The sequence below is a fragment of the Panthera onca genome, chromosome D4, assembly GCF_046562875.1.
Source record: "Panthera onca isolate mPanOnc1 chromosome D4, mPanOnc1 haplotype 2, whole genome shotgun sequence".
Taxonomy (NCBI): Eukaryota; Metazoa; Chordata; class Mammalia; order Carnivora; family Felidae; genus Panthera; species Panthera onca.
This window is the reverse complement of record NC_138351.1, coordinates 17,775,850-17,796,673: the sequence shown is the minus strand read 5'-3', so window position 1 is coordinate 17,796,673 and position 20,824 is coordinate 17,775,850. Positions and strand designations below refer to the sequence as shown.

The window sequence follows — 20,824 nt, the reverse complement described above, 5'->3', positions numbered from 1 at the left end:
CTTTCAGGACAGGAAATGTTCGGAGCCAGCAAGGCAAGAGAAGAAATGACCATTTCCTGGGTCCCTCTCAACGAGTGTTACCCAAGAGAAATACGATGTGAGCCACATGTGTCATTTTAAATTTTCTAGCGGCCACATTTTCAAAAGGTGGAAATCGTTTTAATGACATATCTTATTTAACACAGCAGATCCAAAATGTTACCTCTGTATCATATAACCGATATAAAAGTTATTGCGATACTTTACGTCTTTTTTTTTTTCCCTAAGTCTTTGAAATTTGATGTGCCTGTTACACTTACAGTACATCTTGGTCCAGACCATGCTCATTTCATGGGCTCAGGGGCCTGTGTGGTTAGTGGCAGCCACCACAGACAGCCCAGTTCTCAGCATAGCCCTTAGGGGGCACCTCATGCTGTCTGATCTTTTGTACCTGAGATGTACATCACCAATGTCCTTTAAATAAATGACATGTCCTCTCTATATCCCACAGCATTGCTGTGAGGATCCCTAATGAACATGCATCCATAGGACACCTTGGGATTCAAGCATCTTACATTATAGCTTCTGGACCAGGATGCAGGACGGGAGATATGCCTGGCCCTCTGTAAGGATTAATATTTATGTGACAGATGGATGGATGGATGGATGGTCAGTTCATAATTTCACTGTCCCCTCTTGTATAAAAATAGGGAATCGAGGTATCTTCATCTTCCCCATACTTGTAGCACCTGCTCAGATCAAAGCAGGACCTTATAGCCACAGCATCTTTCTTATCTGTCAGGACTTCCCTTGTGAACAGGGGCCTCAGCACCTTTCCCCTACAGCTTTCTGACACAGCATCTTCTCTGCACGGGTGCACATACACACGCCTTTCTCCAAGGACCCTTTAATCCCGCAGAAATATACAACAAACTCCTACGAAAAGTAATATATGTAGTTTTAAAGCTTACCAAGCTTTTAACGTAAAACTAAAAATTTAACACGAATCACCTCACTACTGTAATTTCGTCTTATTGTTAACAACTCTGTGATACAGACAGAGTAGAGGTTAAAATCCCAGTTTCAAAATACGGAGCCTATGATTCTTCCTACTATTTCAAATAACGTAATTGAACACAGCCTGTTTTTCCAGGGTGAGCAAAGGCCAGACAGATGGGGCACACGCTTTACCTTTTTCCAGAAGCAAGTGGACAATATCTGCATAACCTTTCCAGGCAGCGGCATGCAAAGCTGTGTCTCCCAACTTGTTCTATGGTGATTTAAAAAGAGAAAGCAGCATTTTAAAAAGAGACGGTGGGTTGAAAACATGCACGAATTCAGGTTTACTCCAAGCAAACTCAAAGTGAGAACGAGTTATAAAGTCATATAAAGTTCCCAAGAGAGAAAGGAGACTCAAGGGATGAGAGAAAAGTCATTTGGGGGGAGGGGATGGATGAAAGAGGAGAAACGGACGTGGCAGAGCAGAGGGAAACACCAGGAGGGAGCAAGCAGACCTGCCCCTGCAAACCTCGCAAGAAATCAGGCCCTGGCGATGCCCGGAGACGCTGGAACGAGCGTGAGGCACGGGACTGGACACAAGAGTACTGGATGCGTTTATAGAAATAGTCAGGGGCGCCTGGGTGAGTCAGTCGGTTAAGCATCTGACTCTTGATTTTGGCTCAGGTCATGACCTTCTGGTTCGTGCGATCGAGCCCCATGTCGGGCTCGGTGCTGACAGCGGGGAGCCTGCTTGGGATTCTCTCTCTTCCATCTCTCTCGGCTCTTCCCCAGCTCACGCACGCGCAAGCTCTCTCTCTCTCTCAAAATAAATAAATAAACATTAAAAAAAAAAAAAAGTAATTAGATCACCTTCCTCTCTCCTTGCTGCCAGGTGACCTAGTGCGGATGGCAGGGTGACCCTGTCAAAAAATGAACCAGGTAGTTTCCAAGCTCAGGGGACTCGGGTACAAGGGAAGGTGGCAATAAGGCCAGGAACTAAAAGCGGTGGGTGAGCTGAGACACCTACAAATTGAGCGGTAAGACTCCTCTCCCAGCTGCCTTTACCTACCCTGCTGCCCCAGTGTATACAGCCTAGCACCTGCAGGCAGGGAGCTGGAGGACAATCCTCCGGTGGAGGTGAACAGCCCCGCATGTGGAGGGGGAGAGCATACTCACGCTGACATCTGGGGATAACCCAGCACAACAGCCAGGACCTTTCCACCTCACCCTACCGAGAAGCCCACAGCCAGTAAGCCCCATGTGCAGGCAGAGCTTCCAGTCACCCTTAAACATGACTGGAGACACAAAGATACTAGGTATTTGAGGAAAGCCTCTCATATTTGAGAGAAGATTAAAACAAAAAGAATGGATCTCAGAGGGAAAAGACACAGTACAGTGAATGGCAGGAAAGGTTTTAAAAAGCTGTAATTAATATAGTCAAGATACAACATGATATACAGCATCATGCAACAAGAAAAGAAGCTATTTAAAAAGCAATAATCAGCAGGGCACCCGGGTGGCTCAGTCAGTTAAGCGTCTGACTTCGGCTCAAGTTATGACTTGGCCATTCATGAATGTGAGCCCCGCGTCAGGCTCTCTGCTGCCAGTACAAAGCCTGCTTCAGATCCTCTGTCCCCCCCACCCCTCAAAAATAAGTAAAAAGAAGAAACATTTAAAAAAGAAAGCAATCATGAGAGTAAAAGAGCTTATAAGTAGACAAAATTCTAAGATGCTGCCCAAGATCCCCGCCCCTTGGGGATCCACCCCCTGTAAAATTCCTCCCCCTCAAGTATGTATGAGACTAATGAATATAATAGGATATCACTCCCATAATGCAGTTTCTAATCAGTTGACATTGAGTTCATCAAAAGAGAGATTATACTGGGTGGGCATGACCAAATCAGACGGGCCCTTTCCCAAAGGTATAGCTTCAGAAACACAATTTCCTAGTGACCTTAAGGAAGAAAGCAAACAGCCATGTTGTGAAATGTCAACGGAGAGGGGTGATCTCTGAAAGCTGAGGTCCAGAGCACTGCAGGTGCAAGAAACTCAATCCCTCCGGCAACCTGAACGAACCTGGAATGAGACCTGAGCTCCAGATGAGAACCTGCTTCTGGCCAATACCGTGACTCTGGCCAGTGAGACCCTGAGCAGAGAGCCCAGCTCTGCCATGCCCAGAATTCTGGCTTAGAGAACGTATAAGGTAAATGCGTGTTGTTTTAAGCAGCTAAGCTTGTGGGTTATTTGTCACACAGCAATAGAAAACCTAGGACACTGAGGAATTAAAAAGGTAACCAAAATAAAACATAAAGCTAAGAAAATCTTGGGGTGCCTGGGTGGCTCAGTTGGTTAAGTCTTGATTTCTGCTCCAGTCGTGATCTCATGGTTGGTGAGTTCGAGCCCCGAGTAGGGCTCCACGCGGACAGCACAGAGCCTTCTTGGGATTCTCAATCTCTCCCTCTCTCTCTGCCCCTCCCCTGCATACTCTTTCTCAGTTTCTCTCTCTTTCTCTTTCTCTCTCTCTCAAAATAAACACATAAACTTAAAAAAAAGGTAAAAAAAAATCTCTGAGAAACACTCAAATAACTGGAGACTCAATAAGAGGTCCAACCTAACTACTAGTGGGCATTCCAGAACCAAAGAATAAAGACAATGGTCAATAACAACTAGAAAAGAAACAGTAGACCCTTTCAGGCTGAAAGAGTCCACCACCTTTACTGGGAAGAAACATGCTGAAGCACATTAAGAAATTTTAGAACATCAAGGACAGAGGAATGATTCTAAGCAACAAAAAAGCAGATCACACACAAAAGAATGGGAATCAAAATGGCATCAAACTTCTCAAGAGCAATCCTAAAAACCAGAATACCATAGAGCCTTGCCTGCGAAATTCTGAGGAAAATCATTTTCAACCTAGAATTCTGTCAGCCAAATAATCGATCCCTAGGTCCCCTTTCTTAGGAATCTTCAAGGATGTTCTTCAACAAAAGGAGGAAAACACGGGATCCAGAAAAGTGAAGACACACCCCGGGAGAAAGGCGACAGTAAAGAGACGCTCAGAGCAGAGATCGAGGATGAGGGCTTTGGGAAGTACCATTCCAGGAAGAAAGAAGAAATTATATCAAGAGAACGTTAAACAGTGTGGGAATCTTAATGAGATACAAAAACCAAAAACCAGCGAGGGGCTCCTGGGTGGCTCAATCGGTTAAGTGTCCGACTTAGGTCATGATCTCATGCTACCTGAGTTTGATCCCTGCACTGGGCTCTGCACGGACAGTGTAGAGCCTACTTGGGAGTCTCACTCTCTCCTCTCTCTCTCTCTGCCCCTCCTCCACTCATGCTTTCTCTCTGTCTCAAGATAAATAAACGTCCAAAAAAAAAAAAAATATTCTCAGCAAAATAAAAGTCAAGAAGTACAGAAACAAAAGTTACACAAGCAGCGAGCAGCATTTAAATATTTAAATAGCCATAATACTTGTAGGCATCATAGAGTAATATAACCAAAAACTATGATATGATACGTGGGGCAGACCAGAGGAACAAAGGGTGGGCACTGGCAGATCAGAGTTGGGGCAGCTGATAAGCTTCAACCTTCAGATGGGACACTGAAACATTTATGAAGATGATGACTTAGGGGACAGCCCCATAAGCATCTTCCTTAGTAACATGAAGGCAAGAGTTAAGAGCTAAACGCTGAGAGAGTGACATATGAGAAGGAACATGGTAGGTGTTTTGGGCTTTATACAATTTGGACTTCGGTACAACGGTACATTTTTAATGATGCACTTCTACTACTTGGATTAAAAATTGTATGAAAGATAATAAATGGGAAAAGGTCAGTTCAAGGCACAAAGATAGGACTTTCCATGCCCATAAGTCACACCACGAGAACAAGGCAGGTGTGTTAGGTGACCACCAACTTCCGCATAAGCGATCTTACCTGTTGGTTCAGTTCAATGTTCGGTTGAGTAAACAGCATCTCCACTATATCTGAAATAGAAAAGGTATTTTTCAAGAGTGCAAAGGAAAAGGCTGACAACACTAGGCATAATCATTTCAAAAAGAGGATTGATTCTTTAGAAGAATCTTCAAAAAAATCCTTGCAACAAATTTGTTAAAATTTACGTAAATACAAGACTTAAGAGCCTAAAAAGTAGAATTATCTAAGGAAAAATTGTGTTCCAATAATTTGGCTTTTGCATTTTTCACATGGCAACTATTATAGAAATATCTCTACATTCACCATGACACTTTACAGTCATGTAACGAATCTGCGTTTGTTAGCTAAAATGAGATCGGCTTCTTTTGGGGAAGAGCCACGAACTGTCCTCTGGCTATGCTGTTTAGTTTGTTGGGTGCTGTTTCTCATTGCTGTCGTATTTATTTTGTGTGTGTGTTGTAGGGAGAGGGGGAAAGAGAGTGGATGTGGCAGATTTGGGGTCAGGCTGAAACAGATCTAGAAATTCCATTTGTTGTATTACTGATTGCAACTGAGAAGGCTGTCCACTCAACCACTAACGGACACAAATGCTGTCTTTCCCCTGAATCTAACAGCATGCATTAAACATTCATGTAAACCATGAAAACATGTCTTGGGAAAGGCTAAGCTACAGCAGTAGGCAGAGTAGTCACTTCTGCCCCTTTCTTCTGTCAGATTAGATAGTGGGGTTTGTGTTGACATTACTATGGTTTTCCTGTAACCTCTCCAAGCTCAAGAGAGGAAAGGAAGTTCCCACTCTTTCAAGTGAGAGAGGTCCATGCAGTGAGCATCCTACCTACTGTTTTCCAGACCTCCCGGAGCAAGGTTTTGGCCGATCTTCTATAGGATGTGAAAAGCATAATTTTTGTTTCATTTCTGTAAACCCTGCTCCCCGACCTGAAGCACATTTTCAGCAGCATGGACATCAACAGTAATGAACAGAACATAGTACCTTTGTGGCCCCCGTGGCAGGCCCAGTACAGGGCAGTGCTTCCAGCTTTGTCTAAGCCATTCACACCGACTCGGTTGTCCAAACACTCTCTTAACCAGCTCAAGTTGCCTGAAAAAGTTTTACATTTATAAAAGCACAAGAAAGAGGGTTTTGTTTTGCTTTGAAATCAATTTCATCTCCATACATTTCCACCTAGAATGGATTTAATCAGCAAATCTGAAATTAAGACCTCCTCGGTAATGCATTCATTATGGTACATTTTCACTCCCAACTTAATGAAAAGCCTTAACAACAATCTGGGGTGGGGGGGATGTGAGGGGAGGTAGAGTAGGAATGGCTTAAGGGACACAAATTATTTGTCACAGTTCTGGGAAGTCCAGGATCAAGGCGCCAGCAGATTCAGTGTCTGGTAAGAGCCTACTTCCTGGTTCATAGATGCTGTCTTTCCACCCCTTCAACAGAAAGAGCAGAGTGAGAGAGCTCTTCTGGGGTGTCTACCAGCTCCCTTCATGAGGGCAGAGCCCTCATAACCTAACCACCTGCCAAAGTCCCTACCTCCAAATACCACCACATTGGGGATGGGTTTCAACATGTGAATTTTCAGGGGACACAAACATTCAATTTATGGTATACACAGGTTGGTACACATACACTAAACAGTGTGTATGAAACTGATGAAATAACGAACAAACTTGATAGATTGTACAACAACAATTTTTAATGGTAGGTTAATGGGAGGAGTTGCCTACATGAGTCTACTTATGGTAGTCTTACTCTGTAAAAGCTACCTACATGTAATTTTTTGCTTCGTGAAATCCTGGAACTTGGGGGAAAAAAACCAGTCAAACCTAAGAACAAGTAGATAATACTCATATTCATATGAAATGCATCTTAAAATCAGTTCTTATAAGAAAATAAGAAAACAAATGCTAAATAACCTACTCGAAGTTGCTGCTCTCATATGTTAAAATATAACTATTAATTTAAAATCCTCTGGCTGATGTCCTAAATATCTAACTTACAAATAATTCCCTTTCTTTCTTTCTTTCTTTCTTTCTTTCTTTCTTTCTTTCTTTTTCCCTTCAAGTTTTTATTTAAATTCCAGTTATTTAGGGGCTCCTGGGTGGCTCAGTCAGTTAAGCATCCAACTCGATTTCAGCTCAGGTCATGATCTCACAGTTTATAAGCTGAAGCCCCACATCAGGCTCTGTGCTGACAGCTCAGAGCCTAGACCCTGCTTCAGATTCTGTGTCTCCCTCGCTCTCTGCCCCTCCCCCTTCATCTTCTCTCTCTCTCTCTCTCTCTCTCTCTCTCTCTCTCTGAACCTCCGCAGCTCATGTGCTCTCTCTTTCTCAAATATAAACATTAAAAAAAAATTAAAGAAGAAAACAACAAGATAGAGCCCCCCAAACGAGGCCCACCCCTGTTGCTCTGTCCCTCCCCAACTGCATCCTTACCCCACACACTTGCCCTATACCAATACCCTCCTAAATGCTTTATCCCCAGGAAGCCTCCACCCCACTGCCCTCCAGTGACTCATGCTGGCCTCTACAGCCTGTTTAACTTAAACATAACTTCCATTGCTGTGCTTCTGACACCATCTTATAATGATCTGTTACACACATCTCTCTCCTGCCGGACTCGGAGCTCTGGGAGTCACAGACCATGCCTTTCAGCTTTCCGCTGAGCGCAGGGTACGTAAAGTACTCAGAAGTGTTTGGTGGCTGACATCTTTAATTAAAAATTAAAAATTAAAATCGCAGGGGCACCGGGCTGGCTCAGTTGGTAGAGCACGTGACTCTTGATCTCAGGGTTGTGAGCTGGAGCCCCACATTGGGATGTAGAGATTACTTAAGAAAACTAAAAAAAAAAAAAAAAAAAATTAAAATCACGTCTCTCTCGAGGGTGATAGTGGAACAGAGACTGCCTCTGGGGGAGGCAGGGGTTAACTGGAACTTTCTGGGATGACAGAAATGTTCTAGCTCTTGATCCGGGTGTTGGTTACATGGGTGTGCACGTTTGTCAAACTGGGGCACCTTGGTGGCTCAGTCGGTTAGGTTAACCCTCCAACTTCGGCTCAGATCATCATCTCATAGGCTGTGAATTCAAGCCTCACATTGGGCTCTCTGCTTTCAGTGTAGAGCCTGTTTCAGATCCTCTGTCCCCCTCTCTCTGCCACTTGAGCTTGCATTCCCCACTTGAGCTTGCACTCTCTCTCTCTCTCTCTCTCTCTCTCAGAAATAAATCAACATTTAAAAAAAAGCCATCAAACCATATAATAAAGATCTGTGTGTTTTACTGTACACAGCACTGCGTATCCCAATGAAAAACAATCACACCTACCTCTTTTTGCAGCTTCGTGCAATGGATTGTCAATGGATTCTGCCTGCTCGGCCACTAGATTGAAAAGAGAAAGTGCAAACCCAACAGTGAGCACACTGCCCAAATGACTCACGGAAGCCACCTGGCAGTCCCCAGCCACGGCCCTCACCACACAGCATCCCTTCCAATGTGGATTGAAAAAGAGCAGAAAAGCAAACCGACGTTTCCCCGCTTTAAAAGAAGCTGAGTTATCTGTGAAATGAAAGCAAAGCTAAGCAGTAAGGCAACACCACAGCAATTGAGAGGAAGTATAAACAAAAACAAACGCGGCAATTAACTGGAAGCAAAAACAAACAGATCCGTGGCCTGCATACCAGTCTACGCAAGTATGCAATAAACGCAGTCACAAACGTGCAAAAGAAAACATCTGATGTTCAATTTTACATTCTGTAAAAACACCCTACTTGAAGACGGCTGAAAATAATTGTTTCCCTCGTGTGTGAGCATGTCAGGGGCACGCGGGAGGGGGAAACAGTCTGCCTCCTTTATTTACAGAGGGCAATCGGCACACCTACCTGCCTCTAAGGAAGGTGTGTTCTCAGTTGTCCTAGAAGCAAGAGTATGATCACCTGAAGACTGTGGTTCAAAACAGACTTCAGACCCACCCCCTCCCGCCCTAAAGAGCTGTACCTGGACACTCCCTTGGCCACTGGGGATCCAAAGCAACAGAAGAACAACATGCTCAGTGTCTATGCCTGGCTGAAGTGGAGTGCATGGTGGAGGGAGACTGGGGATTTCAAAGGTTAGAAGAATATAGAACTGCTTCTTTTTTTTTTTTAACATTCATTTTTGAGAGACAGAGCATGAGTCGGGGATGCGCAGAGAGGGAGGGAGACACAGAATCCGAAGCAGGCTCCAGGCTCTGAGCTGTCAGCACACACCCCGACGCGGGGCTCGAACCCACAAACCACAAGATCATGACCTGAGCTGAAGTCAGACGCTTCACCGACTGAGCCACCCAGACGCCCCACAAGTCTTTTTTAACCCAGAACGGTATCGCCTTTAAATTTTTTTTTTTTAATGTTTATTTATTATTGAGAAACAGAGAGAGTCAGAGCATGAGCATGGGAGGGGCAGAGAGAGGAGGAGACACAGAATCCGAAGCAGGCTCCAGGCTCCAGGTTCCAAGCTGTCAGCACTGAGCCTGACACAGGGCTTGAACTCATGAACCTCAAGATCATGACCTGAGCCGAAGTCGGACGCTTAACTAACTGAGCCACTCAGGTATCCCCTTTAGACCAGGGCAAGTGGGGTCCCTGTGTTGGGGCCCAGACCTCAGCTCTCACTTCCCCTCCCCTTCCCCTCCTCCCCTCCTGGCTCCCCTGGCGTTGCAGTGCCTTCCTTGAAATTTTCAAAGTCTTCTGCCACTGCTTGGAACTGGTGCCTGATGCCAGCCCCACTGGTCTAGGGATTCATCGAATGCTGAAGTCAAAGGAATCTTGGCAAGTGATTTAAATCAAACCTCTCATTATACAGTTCCAGGGACAGCAGTTAAGTGCCTTCACCAAAGCCCCTTGTTATTAAGAAGTGGAAGAAAAAGGATTAAAATCCTGTTTGCCAATCCTGTGCTCTTTTTACTTTACTTTGCTGTTTTCTACATAAGTACTTTTGTCTGTTTGTCCCTCTCCCAACTAGAAGTGGCTTTGATGACGGGGCATGAGGCAGGCTAAGGGGCAAAGCACAAGCTAGCAACCCCCACCCCCACCCCAGCTGAGATCTGTGTGATGTTCCTTGGACACTCCCAGCTACCCAAGAACAAAGGAAAGGGGTTTAAGTGCTTGCCACGGTAACATGGGAAACTAAGGTAAATGAGAAATTGAAGCCCTTACTGACAAGTCCTTGAGACCGAGAGTGACCTCCCTCTAGGAGCTCAGCTGCCTTGATGATGACACTTTGCTAGGAGCAAAAGAGAACTTCAGCTTAACATTGTCCCAACCTCGAGGATCCTGTAAGTCTCCTTCCTTTATCTCAACTGCCCGAGGATATATGCTGGCAATCATGCTCCCAAGTTTATGGCCCCCAGTAGGCACCTGAAGGGACTCATGTCTGAGGTTTTATTAAACAGCGATAAATGGTGTTTCCCTAGCAACAGCTAGTCCCTCAAGGTCCTAGAAACGTTGCTTCCAGAATTCCTTAGAGACTTACTCTATCCCTGACCCCGTCCCAACCTGGTATGTAAGGAGTTACCCGTCACAACCCTAGCACAGCTCTTCCTGCCCATGGGACCTGTCCCCATGCTTTAATAAAATCACCATTTTTGCACCAAAGACGTCTTCAAGAATTCTTTCTTGGCCATCGGTTCCGGACCCCACAAACCCCCCATCACCCCAAAACATCATTAGCTTCACGGCAGCGGCCATATCTCACTGCTCAAGCCTCTCCAACTGCCTTGATACCTGATAAGGAACATAACTGCCCCACACGTGAATTAACAAGGCAGGGTCACTTCATCCCAAAAGAAAAGGCTAGGCTAAGAAACAAATCTGTGAGATGTGGTTTAACAGCAATAAATAAGTAAATTAAATAAATAAGTAAATCTAAATAAATAAATAAATAAATGAATAAGCCAAAAGAAAGAAAGAAAAAAATATTCTAAGAGTTGAATAAGGGAGAGCCATAAGCATTTCTTTCTTTGGAAACCTTGGGTTCTATCAAGAGTGCTACAATGCATTTTCTTAAGCCAAAGAATCACGTTCAAGTACCTCCAGTGGGCATTACCATTTAATTGCCAAGAGGTTCATGGAGTAGAAAACATCCTACGTCGGCAATGACTCCACCGATTTTGCAGCCACAGCAGCAAGCAGGAAGCCACAGGAGCCCTCCAGAGAACTGAACGTGCAAAGAGCATACCCAAAGCAAAACCACCACAGCCCTGCTTACCATAGTTGCTTGGGATTAGTCCAGTCTTGCCTTTGGAGGTGCCTTTCCACCAATTGGTATCACTCTAGTGAAAGAAGAGTTACATTAAGTGGCACCAAATCCAGTTCACAATCACTTTTAAAACTGTTTGGCTCACAGAGTGCACCTGCTCTACAAAATGTCCATCAGTCCTCGTCACACTGACCAAGCTTCCTCAGCCCTACGTATGGACGTCCACTCCCCTTATCATTAAAGTACAAATATACACACGTAAGCCTGCAACAAACACAATACACTTCATCGCAGGGCCTCAACAATCGCACAAATCAGAGAGTATATGGAAGAGAAGAACACAATTACATTTAAACTATCCATAGAATTTTTTTGTCCAGAGTCTAGTTTCTCCAAGTTTCATGATATTTTTTTTTTTTCTAAAGATCACTTTATTTCACCTTTCTTTTTTGGGAAACTTTATTTTGGAAAAACTCACACCTATAAAAAGTAAAAAGAACAGTATAATATGCTTACATACACCCATCTCCCAACTGCATAGATTATTTCCTCGTGGCCAATATCATTCCATATATTTCCACCACAACTTCCCTCTCCTTCAGATTATTTTGAAGCAAACTGTAGACATTATATCATCTGTACATATTCCTCAAAGATAAGGATTTTTTTCCAAAGACATTATCACAGCTTAAAATTTATTTCAATAATTTCTTACTACCATCAAATATCTAGATCAAGGTCCAAATTTTCCAGTTTGGAATCCAGTTTTTCACAATTGGGAATCCAAATAAGGGCCATACATTACGACTGATTGATTTGCCTCTTTTCTTTTAGTCTCCTCCAAGTTTTAAAACAAATTTAAAAAAAATTTTTTTTAATGTTTATTTATTTTTGAAAGACAGAGAGCACGAGCAGAGGAGGAGCAGAGAAAGAGGGAGCAGGATCTGAAGCAGGCTCCAGGCTCTGAGCTGTCAGCACAGACCCAGATGTGGGGCTTGAACTCATGGACCAAGAGATCATGACCTGAGCCAGTCGAATGCTTAACCAACTGAGCCACCCAGGTGCCCCTCCCTCCATTTTTTTTTTTTCACTTCTTCATAATACACTTGTTGAAGAAGTCAGAAACCAGTTTATTTGTTCTGCTGAGTTTCAAACAGTCTAGATTTTACCTATCGCATCCCTGTGTTATCAAAAATGTGTTCTTCTGTTCCCCATATTGCCTAGAAATCGGTCATTAGTTCTAAAGGCTTAATTAGATTTAGATTCAGTTTTTTGGGCAAGACTATTTCATAGGTAGTATTGATGTCTTCCACCAGGAGACAAATAATGTCTGGTGGTCTCTCTTTTTGTAATGTTAGTTAGCTCCTGGTATACATTAGCTGGATTCATTATTTCCTGGGCGTTGCAAAACCGTGACATTCTATCATGCTTTTTTCATTTAAACAGTTAGGATATCAGGGTGCCTGGGTGGCTCAGTCAGTTAAGTGCCTGACTTGGGCTCAGGTCACAATCTCATGGCTCCTGGGCTCGAGCCCCGCATCAGGCTCTGTGCTGACAGCTCAGAGCCTGGAGACTGTTTCAGATTCTGTGTCTCCCTCTCTCTCTGCCCTTCCCATGCTCATGCTCTCTCTCTCTGTCTCTCAAAAATGAATACATGTTAAAAAATAAAATAAGATTAAAAAAAAAATAAACAATTAGAATCTCTCTTTAAAGAAAAATTTTCCCTCATCAACTTTCAGGTTATGCAGAGACAAAGTTCACAGAGAAAAGGCAGATCAATGCTAATTATTTTCCTTAACTGAAGTTGTCAGAAGACAAAGTTGGTTCCCTAGCATCCCCCCGGGGTGAAGAATTATGATGATGGGATTTCTGAAGTATCATTAGGAGCTTGTGAATTTAAACATCACAAATGCGTTTCAATTCTTGGGGACTGTTGCCCTGGTTGACTGCTCAAATTGTCCCACCTTTGACTAGTGAAACCCTCTTCAACTTAGTTCCTGTCTTTCTAGGAACTAGAAAGTTCTGTCTTTGGAGGCTTCCTGGCTTCCTAATAACAGAGTTCTGGGATTATCTTGTACCTCTGCTGCCCCCAACCTGGTAATAGCTATTTCGCAAAACAGCCTTGTTCCTTTTCCTTTGAATGCAAATAACACATTATTATTGGGTTGGTCTTTGTTTTTTTTTTTCTAGGCCTTTTCAAAGGACAGAGCAGGACATATTTTTTATTTTATTTTAGATAAAATACAACATGTTTGCAATACAAATGCAGAGCTACAGGATTTTTACTTAACCTCGTTGATCTTTCATGTGTGTATCTTTTGTTGCAGGCTGAAAAATCCCAATTTTCAGTATCACAGACCTAACGACTCATTTGCTCTAAACCACAATGTACGTGCAGTGATCTCAGAATAGCAATGCCACCGCTTCTGCAACAAGATCATGACTGAAAACAGTTTACAACTGTTTTTTCTTGCCAGTCCTTTTTGCCCTTCCCGGGGATCTGACTGGGGATGTTCAGTCGAACTGCTGAGGTTTAACGTGACTTGGGACAGCTTCTTTCTGCGTGGTTATGCCATTTACCTGCGTATCATTAACTTCATTTGATTCACTCTGCTTTTAAATTTCAGGGATTGCTTTTCACCATTTAATTTAATTTTATAACTATGCAAAAGTGTACATCACTCCAAAGTCAGATCTCCAAAACAAGGAGATTTCTTAAAAGTCTGTAGGTTCCATCTATGTTCCCTCTACCCTTTTTTTCCTTCCCTGCCATAGAAGAAACTATTTTTAAATTTTTACTTTATGATTTCTCCTTTGATTTGTTTGTTTTAAGTTGAAGAAAATAGTTATACATATAACCTCTCTTAGATAAATAAGGCATACTATCCATATCTTTTTACTTTGTCTTTTTCCACTTAAAGTACTCCATAATAGCATTTAGAGATAGTCCTCATTATTTTTTATAGCTGCATAATACTCTGTCTGTGGATATACCAAAGTTTTTTCAACCATTTTCCAAGTGGTGGACATAAAGGCTACTTCCAATTTTATGCTATTGTACTAAAATGAACAAACTCAGGCGTATATATTTCTGTACAGACACCGCTTTAAATAATGTACAATATTACAGCTACACAAAATAGTCTTATGCATCTTTAGTTGATATGTGGTATTACAAAATATTAGCTAGACTTACCATGTCAGTAATGTAGATAATATCACCCTCCTCGAAGTACAATTCATCTGGCTGAAAGAAAAAAATAGAGTGTGACTTCGTGTGATTTTTCATGAATTAGAATCCAATGATTATGATAACAATTGTATGAATTTCCAATCTTAATGTGCCTTGTAGACAATGTGGCTTTTATATACTTAAGTCTGCACACAGACCACGTAGCAATCCTCTACTGACAAACTAAAACATGTAGAAAACTGAATTTTTCCTGGGAGGAACTTCCAAGAATTCCATATATAACATATAAGAATTCCTCCCTATGCACACATCTTTTATATTCTTCCACAATGAAAGCAAGGCATTTTTTTATCAAAATAGAATATTAATAAAACTTCATCCTTGTAAATGTTCTAAAAGGTGATATGTATTTTTTCATAAAAGGATACATGTCTAGAACTTAAAACCATGAAAACCAGCCAGAGGCTTGGCTCTCATCTAAATGATTAGGCTTCAATCCTTAAACACTTTCAGATCAACATCTGCTACCTGCTTATTTTGACAAAAACCATTACCCTATCTCTTCATGTTCAGAGAGAATGAACATTTTATATATAAGAATAGTTGATACATAATTCAACCATTAATAAGGTTGAAGAGGTGGAATAAAGGAAGCAGGAACTCAGCCAGTCCAGACCACAGGCAGCTCTCAGGGGTTAGTGGATTATACAGGCAATAAGTGCTCTGGCTTGTACCAGCCAAATGGCCTGCAAATCTCTGAATTAAAGCCAGCTGCTCTAATTAAGCACCTTTTTTCTATCAGTACATAGCACTTACCAGCATGACTTTATGACTCTACAGGACAGTGCCTATTAGGATCAATTTTCAGATACTGGGAAATACTTACATTGTCATGTTGAGTGAAAAATGTGGAGCACAAAATTTCATATAGGATAAGATCACAAGTAGGCATGAAATATGCATAAAAAATTTTTCCAAATCTTCTATCATGAGCATGTATTACTTTCATACTTTTGGCTGGAAAACTATTTTTGAAAAGGGCTTTGATATCTCCGATTATCACTACCGTTCCATACAAACAAAAGTTATGTTGGTGAAGCAAACTATTTCAGCCATTCATTTTTCCATGTCTTTATCTCCTGTCTCAGTAGCACTGGGGCGGTAAATGCGACTCAGAGCTATTAATTTATTTAGTTTCAAAGCTGATCCATATTATCATTATAACTATTTCCTCCTGAATATAAATGAAGACTACAGCAGCTATATCATGCTTTAAGCAACTTAGACATTTAAATGCATTCAAATACAAAAAGTACCAAATGATAATCAATGATACTAAAAAAAATGGCTGAGTTCCTTTAAAAGGTGCTTCCTGAGAGCTACATTTACAACTGATTGACCGAGTCTAGGCTTACACACAGCATAAGCTCTGTAAAATTAGTAGAACCTATTAGACTTGATGACATAGAGTTTAGTATTATTTCAAACAGGCATTTAGGGCAAAAAAAGTAAAGCCTTCTAAGATCTTCTCTCATCTTTCTCTATAATGTTCTGATGATCTGTGAGCAATAAACTACCAATATGCGATGAATATAGCAAGTAATTAGGGCAACAAACTATTTCTTTTAGTTATTTCCCTGCCACCAACTGGATCACTCCCAGAGAGGCTGGAAAGGGGACGCACTCCTCACCAAGCACCCTAGCTACACACAGCGGCCATCCCCGTAATAGTAAGGTTGGCCTTTGCTGGCAATTTTAACACCACTGGAGTGTCCCTCCTTGAGATGACAACAAGTGTTAGGAGGAGAGACTGAAGTTGAATGGAAGGCAGTAAGGAAAACAGAACATATGTGAAAACTTAGTATTTTTTCTGGAGGGACTCTGAGTTTCCTGAAATTTCAAAAGACTTCAATGGCTTGAAGAGCTAGCTCTCTGGTCTTAGAGCCATTCTGAGCCATTTTCACCCGGTAACTCTCCAAGATCTAACCTTGCCCACTTATGCCTAATAAGGGCGATTTCATCAAAGTTAAAGATCATCTCTACCTACGATGTTAGTCTCCTTCTAAAATCACAAAAGTCAAGTTTGCCTAAATTTCCATATTTGATAAATCCATTCACCCTTCAAAGAAAAAGGCATATTTTGAAAAAAGTGTTGAACAAAGAGCTTTAAAAAAAAGCACGCGCACAAAAATCCCTGTGATTGGTCCTTCTTAAAAAAAAAAAAAAGAAAAAAAAGGAATAAAGCCCAGAACAATGGAAAGTAAGTGCTTAATGGGCTGAGGCTTTTCTTTTGGGAAGATGAAAATGTTTTGGAACTAAGGTGGTGGCTGTACAACGTTATGAATGTACTAAATGCCACTGAATTGCCCACTTTAAAATAGCTAGTTTTGTTATGCGAATTTTTACCACAATTTTTAAAAAGGCAACTTAAAACAATAAAATAAAGATAAACTTGAGGGCAATAAAGCCAAGAGCAGTTAAAACTCTTAATGTCTTTGAAGTAATTCTTGTCCTTTGCCGTTTGGTGAGAATGCACCATTTGGAAAATGTCAGTAAGTGCAGTCATTTCGAGACTTCTCAGCGCTGCTTCGGTTTGTAAAATATTGGCTGCTGTTCAACAGTGGTGCCTGCCACAAGCCACCTAGTAGGTGAGGCTTGTTTTTCAACTGAGCAACAGACCGTCGATTTCAGTCGGGGGGGGGGGGGGGGGGGAGAAAAAAAGGGCTCACCATTTTTGCCTCCTGAGAAAGGACAGTGGACGTTTATTCTCTTTTTAATCGATAGCTTCCAGACGGATAATGCTCCTTCCCATAAAATATCTTCTTCCAAAGAAACCAGGGGCAGTTTTTCCTAACCTAGCAAAGGAGGCGGTCTACCAAATTCTTCAGACTGTCGATGGCAGTAAACTTGATCTTAAAACTGGATTGTACCTACGATATTCACACTTTCCTAAAGGAAAGTGCTTGCAGGGCCCTTAACGTAAATGGTTTGATGAGGGTCTGCTTTTAAACTCCTGGCATCATATTCACGGAACAGAAATGGGAACACAGTGACACAATCAAGTAAGCACTTTCTTTCCAGTTTGTTCTTTGGTTTCCAACCACATTCCTCTTTTCCTCTCTCCTTGAAGAACCACAAGGTATCAGAACAAGGGAACAGTTGGCCCTGGAATGTTAGAGCAATGAGTACAAATTTGGTAATATACGTTCTCATTCCTCTTCCATATATTCTTGGTAACGTAGGATTCCTAAGGCATTAATCTTGTGGGTTTATGAAAATATGTGTTCTGTGGCCATTGTTAAAGAGACGATAATGTAGTTTTGAAGTTTTTCAGATTTGCCAACCTGAAACCCCAAGAATTAATAAAAAGATCTTTAAAAAACAAATTCTCCAGGGATGTTCTCATTTAACACTGTGTAGCACTATCATGTGCCAGGCACTAGTCTGGACACTTAAAAACATCAACCAATTTAATCCCCAGCAGCAACGCCGGGAGGCGGGTGTTCCTCTCATCAGCACGCTGTAGATGAGAAACTTGTCCAAGGCCACAGAGCAGGTACGTGGCAGATGCCGGACTTGACCCATGACGGTCAGACTCCGGAGTCTGCTCTTCACCAGCAACTGTGCTTCCTCTCTCACACGAGAGTTCGTGCAGGGCCATTCCTGTTCATCACGGTGTCATGACCAGGTGAAAAGGTGGTGGCCACGTTCGCCCCTCCCCCCCCCCCCATAACGCAGCACAAAACCAACATCAGCACCTGACACTGCAAAGCACGCTCCGCCTCCCTTACCCCTCACAGCAACCCACGAGGGCAGGGCTGGAACACAGGCATAATCTCCATTTCATAACCAGGCTCAGAGGGCTGCGGAAGAGCTGGCCACAAATCACACAGTTAAGGGAGTGGCAGGGTTGGCTCCGATTTCAGCTTCTGGAATCCCATTCTGGGGCGCCTGCATCTACACAGAGTGCCACGAAGCCCTAGCGAAGCCCAGAAAACACGACATGACGGCGCGGGGTCCTGCTGGTTTCCCTTGAGAAATCAGTACACAGCCAGCACCCAGAAAATGCTGTTCTCTATCAGCACATCTAGACACGTCTGTCCAGTCCAGCCAGGTCTCTGTGTGAGACTTTACTGGACTGAGGATTAGGCAAGAATTAAGAACCAAACAGGCATGGGTGGTGCCAGGACTACCCTGCCTCCAAGCCTGACAGAAGGGAAATGGGGTGGCAGGAAGAACCAGGAGTGACAAAATGCCCAGTGTTCTACCTGTTCTGTGGGTCACCGAGACCAGCGCTGTCTCTGTATGGCCCGAGGACAGAAGAGGAGTGACAAGCTGGCCCCAGGCCTCCCTGCGGTGCGGCGCTTGTCGGCAAGTGTCCCGCAGAGTCCAGCTCAACCCTTCCATCCTGCCTGGCCCCCCGTGACACTGAGGAGGCCAGGTCGGTTCAGGATGTAGCAGGGGACAGCTGTCCCGCCAGAGGAGATGGCTACTGAGTGATATGGGAGAGAGAGACGCAACTGAGCTTCCCTCTTCGTCCAACAGAAATTCTTATTCAGGAAAAGAAATGTGAAACTGAACTAGCTCTGGGATGAGATTCCAAATACTGAATAACCAGCAGAGCACGGGCACTTCGGCAGTCGGGACGGCGCTCGGGAGCTAGAGGCCACTTGCCTGGCCAGACACCTACCTCCCCTTTAACTTCTGGACCGAGGGGAGGTGGAAAGGGACAGAGTGTGGGGGCAGCAGGCGTTGGGTAGGGTACTCATTACTGCCCACCCAGTACATCCTGGATGAATTAGCAGCACTGCCCCACAGCTGAGGGTCCTTGGGACCAGGGATATTAAAAAAAAAAATAACACTTTAAATATGGACTATTCAAGAAACCTAATGAATTACATATCCATTTTCTTCTGTATATTCAATACTAAGATTTTTTTTTTAGTTTTGAGAGAGAGAGAGAGCGCGCGAGCACAAGCAGTGGAGGGGCAGAGAGGGAGAGAATCCCAAGCAGCTTCCGCGGTGTCAGCACAGAGCCCGACACGGAGCTCGAACTCATGAACCGTAAGATCATGACCTGAGCTGAAGTCAAGAGTCGGATGCTTAACCAACTGAGCCACCAGGCGCCCCAATAATAACTAAGATTTTTGAAAAACAGTAGCGAGATTCCATCCTGGAGCAGAGTTGGATGTGAATTAAAATAATATGTCGACCAATCGAAACTATTTGATAAATGTCTATGAATACAGTGACCACTACTCCTCCTTAGAGTAACAGCAGCTTCACACAGTTAATCACACCTAATCTCACCTAAGTCTCACTAAAACCCTATGAGATTACTGTTATTTTCACTTCACAGAGGAGCACACTGAGGCACAGATGTTAGGGAATTTCTGACTTTCCCAGGCCACATAGATGCTAAAGAGGCGGCGTGGGTCCTAAAACTTACGGCCAGCTCTGAACAGCCTTGTCTTCTGCTGCCCTCCTAGACACGTGCTGGTGAGCAGGACTGAAATGCCAAGTGCATAAGTTCAGAGTGGGGAGAGGCACCCCACTCTTAGCTGGGTTAATCAGAGAGTCTTCATGGAAAAGGAAGGATGGTCGTGGTATTAGAGCCTAGAGACAGGCAATACCATGAGTCTAGAGATGGGTTCTACAGTGCATCACATCCAGACTGGAATGGTCCAAGAAAGGGAAGGAGCAGAGAGAGGACTGGGGGGCTGGAAAGGGGCTGGCCCACAGGGACTCTCTCCTACGTCAAATCGAGTTGAAGCAGGTGATGGGATCAAAGCCACATTTTAGCTCTGAAGAATGCAGATGGAATGGGGAGGCTGGAGTTCATGTGCCAGAAGCAAGACAAGGCACAAGAGAACCAAAGGAGCAGGAGGTCAGTGAGAAAGGACAAAGGTGACGACCAACAGGGCACTGGGAGGGGAGAGGGTACGATCAGGAGTCCCGTCCCAGTCTCAAACTGAGTACACGCAGGTCCCTTCCTGGAGTGAGGGAGGCTGCCGCGAATCATCAATTCATTGACCAGTCCAGGAGGGCAGCTGATGAGCGACGCCCCCTCCCACGCCAACTCTTCTCAATCTCAGGGGTCTTGCAACCTAGGAAACAACTGATTAGGACAATGGGACTCCTTCCTGTGTGCTGGGGACAAACACAAAGACAACAACCTCTGGGCCTCATACTTCCTCACCTTTTTCTGTCCCTCGCCCTCCCTCCAAAATTCGTATGTTCAAGTCCTAACCCTCAATACCTGACATGTGAGTGTATGTGGAGACAGAGTCTTTTTTTTTTTTTAATGTTTATTTATTTGTTTTGAGAGAGACCACAAGCCGGGGAAGGACAGAGAAAGAGACAGGGAGACACAGAATCCAAAGCAGGCTCCAGGCTCTGAGCTGAAAGCACAGAGCCTGACGTGGGACTTGAACTCAGGAGCTGTAAGTCGGACGCTTAACCAACTAAG

General features: G+C 43.4%; 1 protein-coding gene across 2 annotated transcripts in view; it reads right to left on the bottom strand.

Annotated features, from left to right (window-relative positions):
• The window catches only part of OSTF1 (osteoclast stimulating factor 1), a 56,896-nt gene that overhangs the window by 7,780 nt on the left and 28,292 nt on the right, over window positions 1–20,824 (bottom strand). Inside the window, exons 3-8 of one of the 2 annotated variants that reach the window (XM_060610044.3) lie at window positions 14,359–14,409; window positions 11,172–11,235; window positions 8,253–8,306; window positions 5,910–6,017; window positions 4,919–4,968; window positions 1,171–1,249 (exon numbers count right to left, since the gene is read on the bottom strand). In XM_060610044.3, the coding sequence (XP_060466027.3) occupies window positions 1,171–1,249; window positions 4,919–4,968; window positions 5,910–6,017; window positions 8,253–8,306; window positions 11,172–11,235; window positions 14,359–14,409 (406 nt within the window). The remainder of the gene's footprint in view (window positions 1–1,170; window positions 1,250–4,918; window positions 4,969–5,909; window positions 6,018–8,252; window positions 8,307–11,171; window positions 11,236–14,358; window positions 14,410–20,824) is intronic. The other variant, XM_078436938.2, reaches the window with a different exon arrangement.